This window comes from Cervus canadensis, chromosome 23 (genome assembly GCF_019320065.1).
Source record: "Cervus canadensis isolate Bull #8, Minnesota chromosome 23, ASM1932006v1, whole genome shotgun sequence".
Taxonomy (NCBI): Eukaryota; Metazoa; Chordata; class Mammalia; order Artiodactyla; family Cervidae; genus Cervus; species Cervus canadensis.
The window spans coordinates 4,724,117-4,738,936 of record NC_057408.1 but is presented as its reverse complement, the minus strand read 5'-3'; the positions used below and the strand labels follow the sequence as shown (position 1 = coordinate 4,738,936).

At 38.5% G+C, this 14,820-nt stretch overlaps 1 protein-coding gene across 4 annotated transcripts in view; it reads left to right on the top strand.

Annotated features, from left to right (window-relative positions):
- Positions 1-14,820, top strand: part of DYM (dymeclin) — a 382,103-nt gene that overhangs the window by 90,347 nt on the left and 276,936 nt on the right. For all 4 annotated transcript variants that reach the window (XM_043444328.1, XM_043444326.1, XM_043444327.1 and 1 more), the window contains 2 exons: positions 5,678-5,803; positions 7,176-7,318. In XM_043444328.1, the coding sequence (XP_043300263.1) occupies positions 5,678-5,803; positions 7,176-7,318 (269 nt within the window). The remainder of the gene's footprint in view (positions 1-5,677; positions 5,804-7,175; positions 7,319-14,820) is intronic.

Genomic DNA, 14,820 nt, shown 5'->3' with positions numbered 1-14,820 from the left:
AGCTCCTTGCAGTCCAAGGGACTCTCAAGAGTCTTCTCCAGCACCACAGTTCAAAAGCATCAATTCTTTGGTACTCAACCTTCTTTATGGTCCAACTCTCACATCCATACATGACTACTGGAAAAATCATAGCTTTGAGTATACAGACCTTTGTTGGCAAAGTAATGTCTCTGCTTTTTAATTTGTTGTCTAGGTTTAGCATAGCTTTTCTTCCAAGAAGCCCAAGCATTTTTTCATTTCATGGCTGCAGTCACCTTCTGCAGCAATTTTGAAGCCCAAGAAAATAAAGTCTCTCACTGTTTCCATTGTTTTCCCATCTACTTGCCATGAGCTGATGGGACCGGATGCTGTGATCTTCGTTTTTTTGAATGTTGAGTTTTAAGCCAGCCTTTTCACTCTCCTCCTCCACCTTCATCAAGACGCTCTTTGGTGCCTCCTCGCTTTCTGCCATAATGGTGGTGTCATCTGCATATCTGAGGTTATTGATAGAACCCAAATCTGTGTTCCTTATTTTGAAGCTGACTTTTAAAATACTAGTTATTTTTAGTACCACTTATGATAGAAAATGGAGTAAATGAAAATATGTTCAGTAATATTTTTGCTGTTGCTACTAGTTCTGTAACTGTGGCCCCAGGAGTCTAGTGAATTATTTGGGAGGGGGTGCATGCTGTGTGGCACTTGTGATCTTAGTTCCCCAACTAAGAATCACACCTGCATCAGCTGCACGGTGGAAGTATGGAGCCCTGCTGGACCGCCAGGGGATTCCTGTGTGTGTGTGTGTGTGTGTGTGTGTGTGTGTGTGTGTGAATTCTTCTGTGTGTGTGTGAATTCTTTGTGTGTGTGTGAATTTTTGTGCAGAGCACTGAATCATAAAATAGTGTTTGGAAGCTGTGAATTTCAGATATTTTTTTGTCACGTAAAGTTTTTGCATGAAGGAATATATTTTTCTTGGTTTTGGTAAACCCAAAATTAATTTCTCACTGTGCCCACAAGCACAAAGAAACTATTCAACAAGTATGTGTGTACTTGTGGCCAGTCAGTGGTACCAGAGATACAGTTGTGAATAAGACATAGATTCTAGTTGTGGGTTGGGTAGGACAGACAATAAGCAAATTTATATATAATGTTAGAATGTGACAAGTACAATGGAAAAAAGTAATATTGTGGTATCTTAGCCAAGATTGTATAGGAAGGCTCCTTATGAAGTGAACCTTTTAATAGAAACCCAAAGTCAGAGAGGGAATCCTGTCACTCTGTGATGGGAGAGCTTCTAAAGCAGAGGCAACAGCAGAGGAAAGGCCTTAAGGTGGGTACATGAATAAGACATAGATTGTAGTTGTGGTAAGGGTAGGTAAATAAACTAATTTATAATGTTAGAATGTGACAAGTACAATAAGAAATGAGACTATTCTATAAGTAAGTGTGTACTTGTGGCCAGCCACAAGATGCCAGAGATACAGTAGTAAATAAGTGAACAGGAACTAAAGAGTCTCTTGCTGAGGATGAAAGACAAGAGTGAAAAAGCTGGCTTAAAACTCAACATTAAAAATACGAAGATCATGGCATCCAGTCCCATCACTTCATGGCAAATAGAAGGGGAAAAAGTAGAAACAGTGAGAGGCTTTATTCTCTTGGGCTCCAAAATCACTGTGAACAGTGACTGCCGCCCTGAAGTTAAAAGACGCTTGCTCGTTGGAATGGAGCTATGACAAACATAGACAGCATATTAGAAAGCAGATTTCTAGTAGTCATGTATGGATGTGAGAGTTGGACCATAAAGACGGTTGAGCACTGAAGAATTGATGCTTTCAAATTGTGCTGCTGGAGAAGACTCTTGAGAGTTGCTTGGACACAAGGAGATCCAACCAGTGAATCTTAATGTGAGAGTGAAGTCACTCAGTCGTCTCTGACTCTTTGCGACCCCATGGACTGTAGTCTACCAGGCTCCTCTGTCCGTGGGATTTTCCAGGCAAGAATACTGGAGTGGGTTGCCATTTCCTTCTCAGTCTTAAAGGAAGTCAACCCTAAATATTCATTGAAAGGACTGATGCTGAAGCTGAAGCTCCAATACTGTGGCCATCTGATGCAAAGCAACTCATTGGAAAAGACCCTGATGCTGGGAAAGATTGAAGGCAGGAGGAGAAGGGGATGACATAGGACGAGATGGTTGGATGGCATCACCGACTCAATGGACATAAATTTGAGCAAACTCCAGCAGATAAGAGCAGGGAAGCCTGGTGTGCTGCAGTCCATGGGGTTGCAAAAAGTCCGGCATGACTTAGCGACTGAACAACTACAGTCATCTGTACAATCTGTTCTCCGTTGATTTGTGGATCCATTTTATTGTACATTTCCCTAGAAACACAGGTTTATCCTCTACACTCAGTTCTCAGTTGAGTTCCATTGGTTCGTCTTCTTTTTTGTCTGTGTACTTGCAAATACCATACTGTTTTTATTGCTACAACTGTGTAACATGGCTTGATATCTCGTAGGGGAAGTTTCTCTCTTCTCTTTTCAGTTTCAAGGTTGACTTAGCTATGTGTTAGAGTTTCTGAAAGAAGCTCAATGAGAATTTTAGTTGTGATTAATTTGTGTAGAATTATGTTTGTGGTATTTTGTCATTCCATTCCTTTCAGTCAGCCTATTTGCCCTTTATTAGTGTTTTAATACTAACAAACGAGTGCTGGCCAACAGGATGAATAAGATGTTCTCTAATAAGTCGGTTAGCAGTATTCTGGATCCTTTTTTTCATGAAAGTCCCTTTGCATTTTTGTTGGAGTGAGTATTCCTTTTGTATTATGATCGTGTATTATGTGACCTCAATATATTTCTTTCTTGCTTTTTCTTGCTATTCTGAGTTTTGTATGCCTGGCATGCTGTTCTGATGACTATTCAGGAAGTCCCAGTGAGTTCCAATCAAAATCAGAGCAAAAGAGATCCCTCTTGTTTCTCTATCCTTTATCCATTGATTGCCTATTATGAACTCTAGTTGGGAATACAAACAACTAAAAAACAAAAGAATCCCTAGCTAAAATCTCATGTATTCTGGTAAGAAAGATAGAGTTGACTGTAAATCATTGCCTCTCATACTTTAGGTCTTAATGTTGCCTTTTCAGAGGAGCTTTTCTTTGATCCTACAGTTAAGATTGGAGTACCGTATAATCTTATCTTCTTGTTACTTGCTCTTTTTTCTTTATGATCCTTTTTGGAGTAATTATTACTTGAGTTCTTTTTTTCCACTGAAGTGTAACATCCACAAAGGTTATCTGTTGTTAATGGATGTATCTCCAATGTGTAATATAATGCCTGTTTAGACATAGTAGGAATAAATTTTTTATTTGTTGAATGATGTATCAACTGGAATACAATATGATAAACACATTGAATTTTTATCTGTGGATCTGTGAAACACACCAGTGTCTCAGATGGTAAAGAACCCACCTACAGTACGGGAGACCTGGGTTCGATCCCTGGGTTGGGAAGATCCCCTGAGGGAACCCATGGCAACCCACTCCAGTATTCTTGCCTGGAGAATCCCCATGGACAGAGAAGAGAAGCTTGGCGGGTTATAGTCCATAGGGTCGCAAAGAGTTGGACACAACTGAGCGACTAAGCACAGCACAGCACGTGAAGCACACAGGAAGGATTACTTAGTTTCATTCATGTAAGAATTTTGAGGAATGAACCTTCAGCTTGATATTAAAATGTCATTTTCAGTCAATATTCTTTTATGCTACAAGCTTTCCCTGCCTTCCAACATCAAAACCTCTTTGCAAAATTCTGTGGCCAGAGACGATGGTCCAAGGGTTGAAACTTTTCCTGTTGTCCCGTTTGTGAAGTTGTTAGGCCCAATTAATTTTGAAGGAGAACAGCCTTTTGTTCTAAATCTATACTCTTTCCTTAAGGTTGTTACATCTAGTATTTATTAATAACCATAGTTTATAGTTGAAACAAACGATAACAATTTCTTCCTGGTTCTGGGACCTAGAGTAAGATGTTGAATTGTAAACCACTAGTTTTTTTTTTTTTTTTTTAATTATTGATGCAATGACTGAATACATTAACAAATATATTGGAGGTAGTCACCTATCCAGATTACTTGTACCCTGTGGCAGGATATTTGTTCTTCAGGATTTGTCTTCAAGCCCTGACCCAACTGAAGAGCCTAGCCAATTGACTATAGAGTATAGATTCCTGACGGGCATGGGCTGTATGAATAAATAATTGTGATTCAAAATCCTTTGGGCTTTGCACCCAAATCATCATTAGCAAAGAATTAATGAACCATAACACAACACATCAGGACTGTTTTTGATTCATTTTGAGAAATGAGAGCAAATAAAAAAATTGCCTTTTATGTGGTTAATATTTACAATAATATTTATGGAAATTTCAGGAAAGAGAAGTGTTCTACTGTATTACATTTCTGAGCAGAAATGAGATTTATTTATTACATAATAAGATCATTTGCACAGGTCTTTTGGGTTTTGTTTTGTATACTTCCAAAAGATATTTCTATCTGCATGAACTCCATATATATCTGATAGAATTAGAACTTAAAAATCTGGTGAAAGTGAAAAATGAAAATGTTAGTCACTCAATTGTGTCTGATTCTTTGCGACCCCATGGACTGTAACCTGCCAGGATCCTCTGTCCATGGAATTCTCCAGGCAAGAATACTGGAGTTGGGTATGCATTCCCTTCTCCAGGGGATCTTCCCAACCCAGAGATTGAACCTGGTTCTCCTGCAGGGAAGTTCAAAAGTCTGGTAAGCTTGCCCATTTCTAGAATCAAATCATCTTTAATTTGTTTAATGAGCTTCATGTAAGTAGGTGTTAAGTGTTTTTCTTTGCACTTTGCATGAATATTTCAGTTCTGTAAAGATATTTTAAATTTTTTTGGAGCTGTTACTCTTTTTGTTGTGTTGTTGAGATTTTCACTTTCCTGGTCTAACACATTACTCTTTTGCCTAATAATTGTGTTTAAAGTTTTGCCATAATTGAAAAAATTTTGATGCATTTGTTCCTGTTTGTGCTCCCTACTCAGCTGAAATTGTTTCCTTTTCATTTGATCTAAGATTTGTTTCTAAAGAGGGTTAATGATTTTTGGAGGACAGTAGTAGTCTTTCGTAAAAGAAATATGCTTGATAAAACAGGGATAATTTGTTTACTGTTCATATTTTGCTGAACAGGCAGAGTTGGCCTTAAGAACGTACACTCTTAGAGACAGAAGATCTAGAGTTTACCATTGTTCTTACTATAAAGCGAATATCAACTCAGAAGGTCATTGTTGTCTTCCCTACCCTGTGACTTCTCTTCAGTTTTACAATCTGAATGTTTGTTTCTGTGTTATCACTAAACAGGGATAAACATAAGGGCTTTAGAGAGGATCTTTGCTGGCAGTTATTTCCATTATATGCTAATATACTTGTCATTCATCAGTAGATGGAACTGGAAAATAAGAATGTAATGGGATACTTCACCTATTACAGGAACTAATGACAAGGAAAGGTTTCATATTTTTGCTTGACTTAGTTTTTATATTAAGCATATTAGTATTTTTAAAATAATCCAGAAACATTGAATGTTTTGATTTATTTTTAAATGTATAGTTTATTTAGAAAAGAACAATGTCTTCCTAAATGATCATTATTCTGCTTTGTTTCCTGTTTTTTCAGAGATATTACATATGAAATATCAGTAGAAGCTGTGTCAACAATGATGGTTTTCCTTTCTTGCCAACTCTTCCACAAGGAAGTTTTGCGACAGAGCATCAGTCACAAGTATTTGATGCGAGGTCGATGGTATGTTTCTATTTTAAATTTGTCAGGTTCTTTATTGTCTTCATCTATAGTTCTCCTGTTGTCCTCTTTTCTTAGTGTTGTTCCATATCTCCAAATAGACGTTTCCTATGGTTGTTTTCATCAGAACTTCAGATTGAACACATAAGGATGTGCTTTCCTGCTAAACTAGCCATCCTCCCCACCCCTTTCATCCTCCAGCTCCTTTACCTTCTCTGGTGGTTTCTTTGTAGAGTTGAAACTATGAAGTCCTCTTTTTCTTCCTGCTGCGTCATTCTGTATGTGTTAAGGAGTCACCCAGTCATATTTGTTCACTGAAATTATTTCTAGCTTCCCCTTCCCATTAGCTCCATTGAAAGTACTACGCAGTGTATGCCTCCTCACCATGTGTTTGGACTTCCCCGGCAGCTGCTTCACTGCCCATCCCTCCTTTAATTTAGGCCACAAATATTTATTGTATGCTAGGCATGTGTTAGGATGTGGAGCTGTGCTCCTGAGCATAAGCTTACAATCTGGTGAGTGGGGATAGGAGTAGATAAATATTACACACATGCACACACACAGGGGCACCTTTGTCTTTCTTACATCCCTCTTGCCACCTTGATTATACCTATGGCACATTCACAGAATCCTTCAGGACTCTTTTAGAACACATTTGAAAATCACTGATAATAGAGATGAAAAGGCCTTAAGCATTGGCTCAAGAGTCTACTTAAAAGCTTTCTCCAGATTGCAGGAATTGATTCATCACTAATTTATGAACACATTTTTCTTTTAACCTATTTTCTCTCCCTTCTCCTCTCCATCCATTACTGAAAAACAGAGTATTAACATTGACAAAAAAAGTCTGTATATGTATGGATATGTTTTTGTATGCATGCATAGATTGAATGATTTCATATTTTTATTTATTTTTAAAAATGTAAGGTTCAATAATTATTTATATTGGTTATATGTTGAATATTTTGGATATATTGGGTTAAGTCAAATATTACTGTTCACGTCACTTTCCATATTTTTTAACTCTTGCTTTTTCCTGCTGATTCTGTTAGTACCGCCCTTCAAGTGTCAAGTACTGTATTATGTACTGAATTTGTAATAGCTCACCTGTTGTACTGACTACAAATAAAGTAACTGAAGCTTAGGAGTTGAAATGATTTGGTGAATAATACACAGCATAGTAAGAGGAAAGCCAGAATTCATTCAACCTGAAATCTGATCTTACAGCCCATAATCGTCTCTGTTTTGTGACAATGCTAGATTTTCTTTGAATTGTGCTAATCCTTATGTTGATAGATTATATTTATCATGATACAGAGTCAGTTGACTCCCAAAAATATGAGTTTATTTTCTTCTTTTTTTTCTTTTTGTGTAGTCTTCCATACACCAGCAAACTTGTGAAAACCTTATTGTATAACTTCATCAGACAGGAAAAGCCACCTCCTCCAGGAACGCATGTATTGCCTCAGCAGTCCGATGGGGGAGGACTGCTCTATGGACTGGCATCAGGAGTAGCAAGTAAGTCTTACCAGAATTTGTCAGTTCTGTGATATATGTAGTAGGTTTTGTCCTATTAGTCATAAGAAGTTCTGTTCACTTGACTGCTAGTACCGTTATATTGCTGGGTTGAATGTGAAATACTGGAAATAGTTTATATAGAGTATTTTTTTCATTTGGTGCACTGATTTTTACAAGGAAGTATATGCAGATCATGAATAGATTGTTTACCTATAAGACAGCATTTTTCAAGAAGAATAAGCATGCATATTGTATGCATTCTAGCTGTGCAATATAAATACAGTTATGCTCTTGGAAACTTTTTATCACTTACGTTTTATGAGGAAATTGTTCTGTTTTAGGGGCTTTCTTGAGTAGGATTTTATATGACTAATTAGGTGTAGTTTTTTTTATTATACACACGTTTCCCTTTGGTGACAAATTAGCACATTTTGAAGAGGCTTATAATAAATTCTGAAGTGGCACAAGCATGAATTTTATCAGATTGGAAGCAAATTTCATTAACTGAAGAATCCTTTCCCATCATCCAGTAAAGCCTCATTTCTGCTTCACAGTGTTTTGACTTAAAAGAGACTAGAAATACCAGAGGACCTGGGTCATGTGAGGTTACGTCAACTGAACTTGTGCTTTGTTCTGAAAGAGAAACAAAAACTACACTGGCACTTTGGCAGTCATAAGGTCTGCCTGGGTGCTCTTACTTAAGAAACCATATATGGTCCACTTAATTACACAGTGCAGAGTTCAGCTGTCTGAAGGAATTTTAAATGGAACTGAGTTCCGCAGCTGAATTAGGCAGTGACATGTTCTCCACACTCTAGCCAGGGTGTCAGTTTGATAGGAAAATGGAGTACTGTGTGATAATTTATGAGATGATTAGTCTCAGGAACCTCTTTGGATTGAAAGACCTCTGTTCTAGGTCATCTTCTTTTGACTTCTTTTAGTATTATAAGTTGAATTACATTTTTAATCACTCTTGGCTTTGTCTCTGGTGCTGAGCATGCTGCCTCGATCATCAGATCTGCAGAGGTTCATTCTCCGAGCCACCCATCCTGTGGCCCTCATTGTTTCAGATAAGGAGGCTTTAGAGGCTTGCTTTTTTGTGGTCTCTAAAGGCAGTGCAGGAAGGGCTTTGTGTGTTCCATGGAAAGGCTTGATTAATCTGTTAGGTTTTTTTTTGGCCACACGGCATGTGGGATTTTTAGTTCCCTGACCAGGAACTGAACTCGGTTGCTTGGCAGTGGAAGTCCAGAATCCTAACCACTGGACCACTGGGGAATTCCCAGTGTTTTCTCTTTTCAGTCATTAAACTAGTGTTAGTGTTCGAAAGCTGAGTATTTTCTAGTACTCTCCAGCATGGTTGGAGGAGATACTATAAATTCATTAACTGCTTTCTTTGAAACAATGGCAATACTTCGCAGTTTTTCATAGATGTGTGTAGTTCTTGATTTTTCTTGCAGTTATGTGTCATCATAAAGAAAGAAGTCCAGTATGGTATGTAATGTCATCTGTACTGCGTGCCAAAAGACTTTTTAATTTCAGATACACTCTGTGTATTAGAAGGACGTTGCCAGTTTGTCTCCCAAATGTCTATCAAAGTTGGAATAGATAATCTCTTAAGACTATTTCCACATAATTTTGAATGGTTCTCTGATCTTTTCCCCTAGCATTAAGAAGTTTAGTATTCAGCTAAGGGCATTAAAATAGACTTAGGATTTTTGTGTGCCTATAGTGATAAGGCAGTTTTCATAGCTTCTTAAGTCTTCATAAAACTATTCATGTAAAAGTATAAGTGATGGAGTAATTTATTATTTTACAGTATGTGGCCCAAAAGATTATTAAAAAAAAAACAACCAAAGGATATTTTTCTTCTAAAAAGCACATTTATGTATTTTGTGCAAAAAAGAAAGTGTTAATGAGAGGGAGGTTCAAAAGGGAGGGGATATATGTATACCTTTGACTGATTCATGCTGAAGTTTAACAGAAAACAACAACGTTCTGTAAAGCAATTATCCTTTGATAAAAAAATAAATTAAAAAAAAAAGAATGGTCATAGCCATGTAATTTTGAATTAAGCTACATTCCATGAAAGCCAATCAAGTTGACAAAGGAAATAAAAATTTGTTTTTGATTGAAGGATAATGGCTTTACAGTATTGCATTGGTCTCTACCAAACATCAACATAAATCAGCCATTGATTTACCCTTGTGCCCGCCCACCTGAACATCCCTCCCGCCTCCCTCCCCAACCCATTGCTCTAGGTTGTTACCAGATCCTGGTTTGAGTTACCTGAGTCATGCAGCAAATTCTCATTGGCTTCCTATTTTACATTTGGTAATGTATGTTTCCACGTTACTCTCTTCACACCTCCCACCCTCTCCTTCCTCCCCTCCAGGCTGTGTCCGTAAGTCTGTTCTCAATGTCTGTGTTTTCATTGCTGCTCTGCAAATAGACTCATCAGTACCTACCATCTTTCTAAATTCTAAATCTAAATAGTATATGATATTTGTATTTCTCTTTCTGACTTATTTTACTCTGTGTAATAGCTCTAGGTTCATCCACCTCATTAGGACTGACTCAAATGCATTCCTTTTTATGGCTGAGTAATATTCCATTGTATATATGTACCACAGCTTTTTTATCCATTCCTCTATCAATGGACGTCTGGGTTGCTTCCATGTCTTAGCTATTAGAAATAGAGCTGCATTAGGGAACATGAGTCTTTTTCACTTTTGGTTTCCTCAGGATACATGCCTAGTAGTGGGATCGCTGGGTCTTATGGTTGTTTTACTCCTAGTTTTTAAAGAAATCTTCATACTGTTCTCCATAGTGGCTGTACCAGTTTACATTCCCACCAACAGTGCAAGAGGGTTCTCTTTTCTCCACACCCTCTCCAGCATTTATTGTTTGTAAACTTTTTGATGATGACCATTCTGACTAGTGTAAGATGATACCTCATTGTGGTTTTGATTTTCATTTCTCTAATAATGAGTTGAAGTTGAGCATCTTTTCATGTGTTTGTTAGCCATCTGTATGTCTTTGGAGAAATGTCTAGGTCTTTCGTCCACATTTTGCTTGAGTTGTTTGTTTTTCTGGTATTGATTTGTATGAGCTGCTTTTGAAATTAACCCTTTGTCAGTTGTTTCATTTGCTATTATTTTTTTCCCATTCTGAGGGTTATTTTTTTTTGTTTATAGTTTCCTTTGCTGTGCAAAATCTTTTAAGTTTAATTAGGTCCCATTTGTTTATTTTTGTTTTTATTTCCATTACTCTAGGAGGTAGGTCATAGAGGATCTTGCTGTGATTGATGTCACAGAGTGTTTTGCCTATGTTTTCCTCTAAGAGTTGACAAAGGAAATTTCACCTTAGTTGTGTTATCTTTTGGTTTGATGATCTTTTGGTTGGTAGTTAAGGAATTTTCTTTAATATTAGCTTGAGAAAGATACGATTTGGAAGGTCCTCACCAAAAAAAAAAAAAAAAAAGATTCTAAAGCCAAATGTAAATTGTAAACCCTTTTGGATTATATTCATTTTCATTGGGATTAAATTTTTCCTGGATTTAGAAAGCATTTCCTTTCATAGCAGGATATGTGTAGTGTGGTTTGCTTAAATTATTTCCTTTGAATTAGGGTGCCTTATTTGAAAGAACACAACAGTTTTCGACAGTGAGGTTTTTGTTGTAACTGGAAAGGAAGAAGAGACTCTTTTTGTTAGAACTGGAGTACAGAGGAGCAGTGAGCCATACATCTGGACCTTCAAAGAGTTAGGCAGGGCCCCCTCCAGTTTATTCTCACTTTTTCCAGATTTATATTTGGTTGTTGCCCAGACTTTAGCAAAAACTCTGCTGCTTCTTACATGCCTGACTTTTTTTTCCTTTTTCATACTTTTGCTTGGGTTATCTTTCTAACCTAGAATCCTACTTCCTCCTCTCTCTGATGTTAATTTTTCTGACCCTCCATCCCTTAAGATCCATCTTAAGTACCACCTTCTCCACAAAAGACTTCTTTTCCTACCTCGAAGCTAGATGTGGTTTCTTCCTGAGGCATTTAACACTCTGCTTTGTCCTATGATCACTAGGTTCAAGCCTCATTCTCCCTCCATTGGTTCTGCATACAATAAAACTTCACAGTTTACAGAGCAACTTTTATGTATCTCACTTTATTCTCATAGCAACCTTGTGAAATAAATGGTTTTACTTTTTTAATATAGTTGGTAGAGAGCTGTTCCTAGATATTAAATTATTTGTCTAAGATCACATAGCAAAGAGTCATGTTGGTTTGCACTTTAGCTCTGTTCCTTTGACTCTTGACTTGTGCTGTCTGCCCCCCCCCCTTTTTTTCCATTTTTTTCTATTTAAAAAAATTTGAATTGAAGTATAGTTGATTTGGGGCTTCCCTGGTAGCTCAGCTAGTAAAGAATATGCCTGCAATGCAAGAGACCCTGGTGTGATTTCTGGGTTGGAAAGATACCCTGGAGAAAGGGATAAGCTACCCACTGCATTGTTCTTGGGCTTGCTTGTTGGCTCAGATGGTACAGAATCTGCCTGCAGTGTGAGAGACCAGGGTTCGATTCCTGGATTGGGAATATCCCCTGGAGGAGGGCATGGCAACCCACTCCAGCTTCTTGCCTGGAGAATCCCTTGGACAGAGGAGCTGGCGGGCCGCAGTCCATGGGATGGCAAAGAGTAGGACATGACTGAGCGACCAAGCACATAGCCACTCTTTTAGATACTGTTCCTGTGTAGGTCCTTACTGTTCGGTCTTTCATTGTCACCACTTGAGTCCTGAGTGTATAAGCTGCTTCTTGACTTATATGAGGATGTTCACTGCAGCAGAGCACCTTATATTTGTGGATTGTCAGTAAATACTTGTATGTAATTAAATACCAAAAGCTAATACTTATCTACCTCAGGATGGGAAGCTGAATGTGGCTCAGATCATGAACTCCTTATTGCAAAATTCAGACTTACATTGAAGAAAGTAGGGAAAACCACTAGACTATTCAGGTATGACCTAAATCAAATCCTTTACAATTATATAGTGAAAGTAAGAAATAGATTTAAGGGATTAGATCTGATAGACAGAGTGCCTAAAGAACTATGGACGGAGGTTCGTTACATTGTACAGGAGACAGGGAGCAAGACCATCCCCAAGAAAAAGAAATGAGGAAAAGCAAAACAAAATGGCTGTCTGAGGAGGCCTTACAAATAGCTGTGAAAAGAAGAGAAGCCAAAAGCAAAGGAGTAAAGGAGAGATATTCCCATTTGAATGCAGAGTTCCAAAGAATAGCAAGGAGAGATAAGAAAGCCTTCCTCAGTGATCAGTGCAATGAAATAGAGGAAAACAATAGAATGGGAAAGACTAGATATCTCTTCAAGAATATTAGAGATACCAAGGGAACATTTCATGCAAAGATGGGTTCAATAAAGGACAGAAATGGCATGGACCTAACAGAATCAGAAGATACTAAGAAGAGGTGGCAAAAGTACACAGAAGAACTGTACAAAAAAGATCTTCATGACCCAGATAACCACGATGGTGTGTTTACTTACCTAGAGCCAGACATCCTGGAATGTGAAGCCAAGTGGGCCTTAGGAAGCATCTACAAACAAAACTAGTGGAGATGATGGAATTCTAGTTGAGCTAATTCAAATCCTGAAAGATGATGCTGTGAAAGTGCTGCACTCAGTATGTCAGCAAATTTGGAAAACTCAGCAGTGGCCACAGGACTGGAAAAGGTCAGTTTTCATTCCAGTTCCAAAGAGAGGCAATGCCAAAGAATGCTCAGACTACTGCACAATTGCACTCATCTCACATGCTAGCAAAGTAATGCTTAAAATTCTCCAAGCCAGGCTTCAGCAATACATGAACCGTGAACTTCCAGATGTTCAAGCTGGTTTTAGAAAAGGCGGAGGAACCAGAGATCAAATTGCCAACATCCACCAGATCATCGAAAAAGCAAGAGAGTTCCAGAAAAACATCAATTTCTGCTTTATTGACTATGCCAAAGCCTTTGACTGTGTGGACTACCACAAACTGTGGAAAATTCTGAAGGAGATGGGAATACCACACCATCTAACCAGCCTCTTGAGCAATCTGTATGCAGATCAAGAAGCAACAGTTAGAACTAGAACATGGAACAACAGACTGGTTCCAAATAGGAAAAGGAGTCGGTCAAGGCTGTGTATTATCACTGTGCTTATTTAACTTATATGCAAAGTACATCATGAGAAATGCTGAGCTGGATGAAGCACAGGCTGGAATCAAGATTGCCGGGAGAAATATCAATAACCTCAGATATGCAGATGACACCACCCTTATGGCAGAAAGTGAAGAAGAACTAAAGAGTCTCTTGATGAAAGTGAAAGGGGAGAGTGAAAAAGTTGGCATAAAGCTCAACATTCAGAAAACAAAGATCATGGCATCCGGTCCCATCACTTCATGGCAAATAGTTGGAGAAACAGTGGAAACAGTGGCAGACTTTATTTTGGGGGACCCCAAAATCACTGCAGATGGTGACTGCAGCCATGAAATTAAAAGACGCTTGCTCCTTGGAAGAAAAGTTATGACCAACCTAGATAGCATATTAAAAAGCAGAGACATTACTTTGCCAACAAAGGTCCCTCTAGTCAAAGCTGTGGTTTTTCCAGTAGTCATGTATGGATGTGAGAGTTGGACTGTGAAGAAAGCTGAGCGCCGAAGAATTGATGCTTTTGAACTGTGGTGTTGGAGAAGATTCTTGTGAGTCTCTTGGACTGCAAGGAGATCCAACCAGTCCATCCTAAAGGAAATCAGTCCTGAATATTCATTGGAAGGACTGATGTTGAAACTGAAACTCCAATACTTTGGCCACCTGATGGGAAGAGCCAACTTACTAGAAAAGACCCTGATGCTGGGAAAGATTGAAGGCAGGAGGAGAAGGGGACGACAGAGGATGAGATGGTTGGATGGCATCCCTGACTCAATGGACATGACTTTGGGTAAACTCCAGGAGTTGGTGATGGACAGGGAGGCCTGGCGTGCCGCAGTCCATGGGGTCGCAGAGTCAGACACAACTGAGCGACTGAACTGAACACTCAAGGTAAATGTAAACTCACTTATATAACATGTCTGTCATTTATTGAAGACTTACGTTTGCCAGTCACTTTAGTAGTTAATTTGGTTAATTTGGTAGTTAATTGGGTTGTTCAGTTGCTAAGTAGTGTCCAACTCTTTGTGACTCTGTAGACTGTAGCACACCAGGCTTCGCTGTCCTTTACTGTCTCCCAGAGTTTACTCAAACTCATGTCCATTGAGTCGGTGATGTCATCCAACCATCTCATCCTTTTTTGTCTCCTTCTCCTCCTGCCTTCAGTCTTTTCCAGCATCAGGGTCTTTTTCAGTGAGTCAGTTCTTCGCATCAGGGGGCCAAAGTATTGGAGCTTCAGCATCTCTCCTTCCAATGAATATTCAGGATTGATTTTCCTTTAGGATTGACTGGTTTGATCTCCCTGCAGTCAAAGGCAC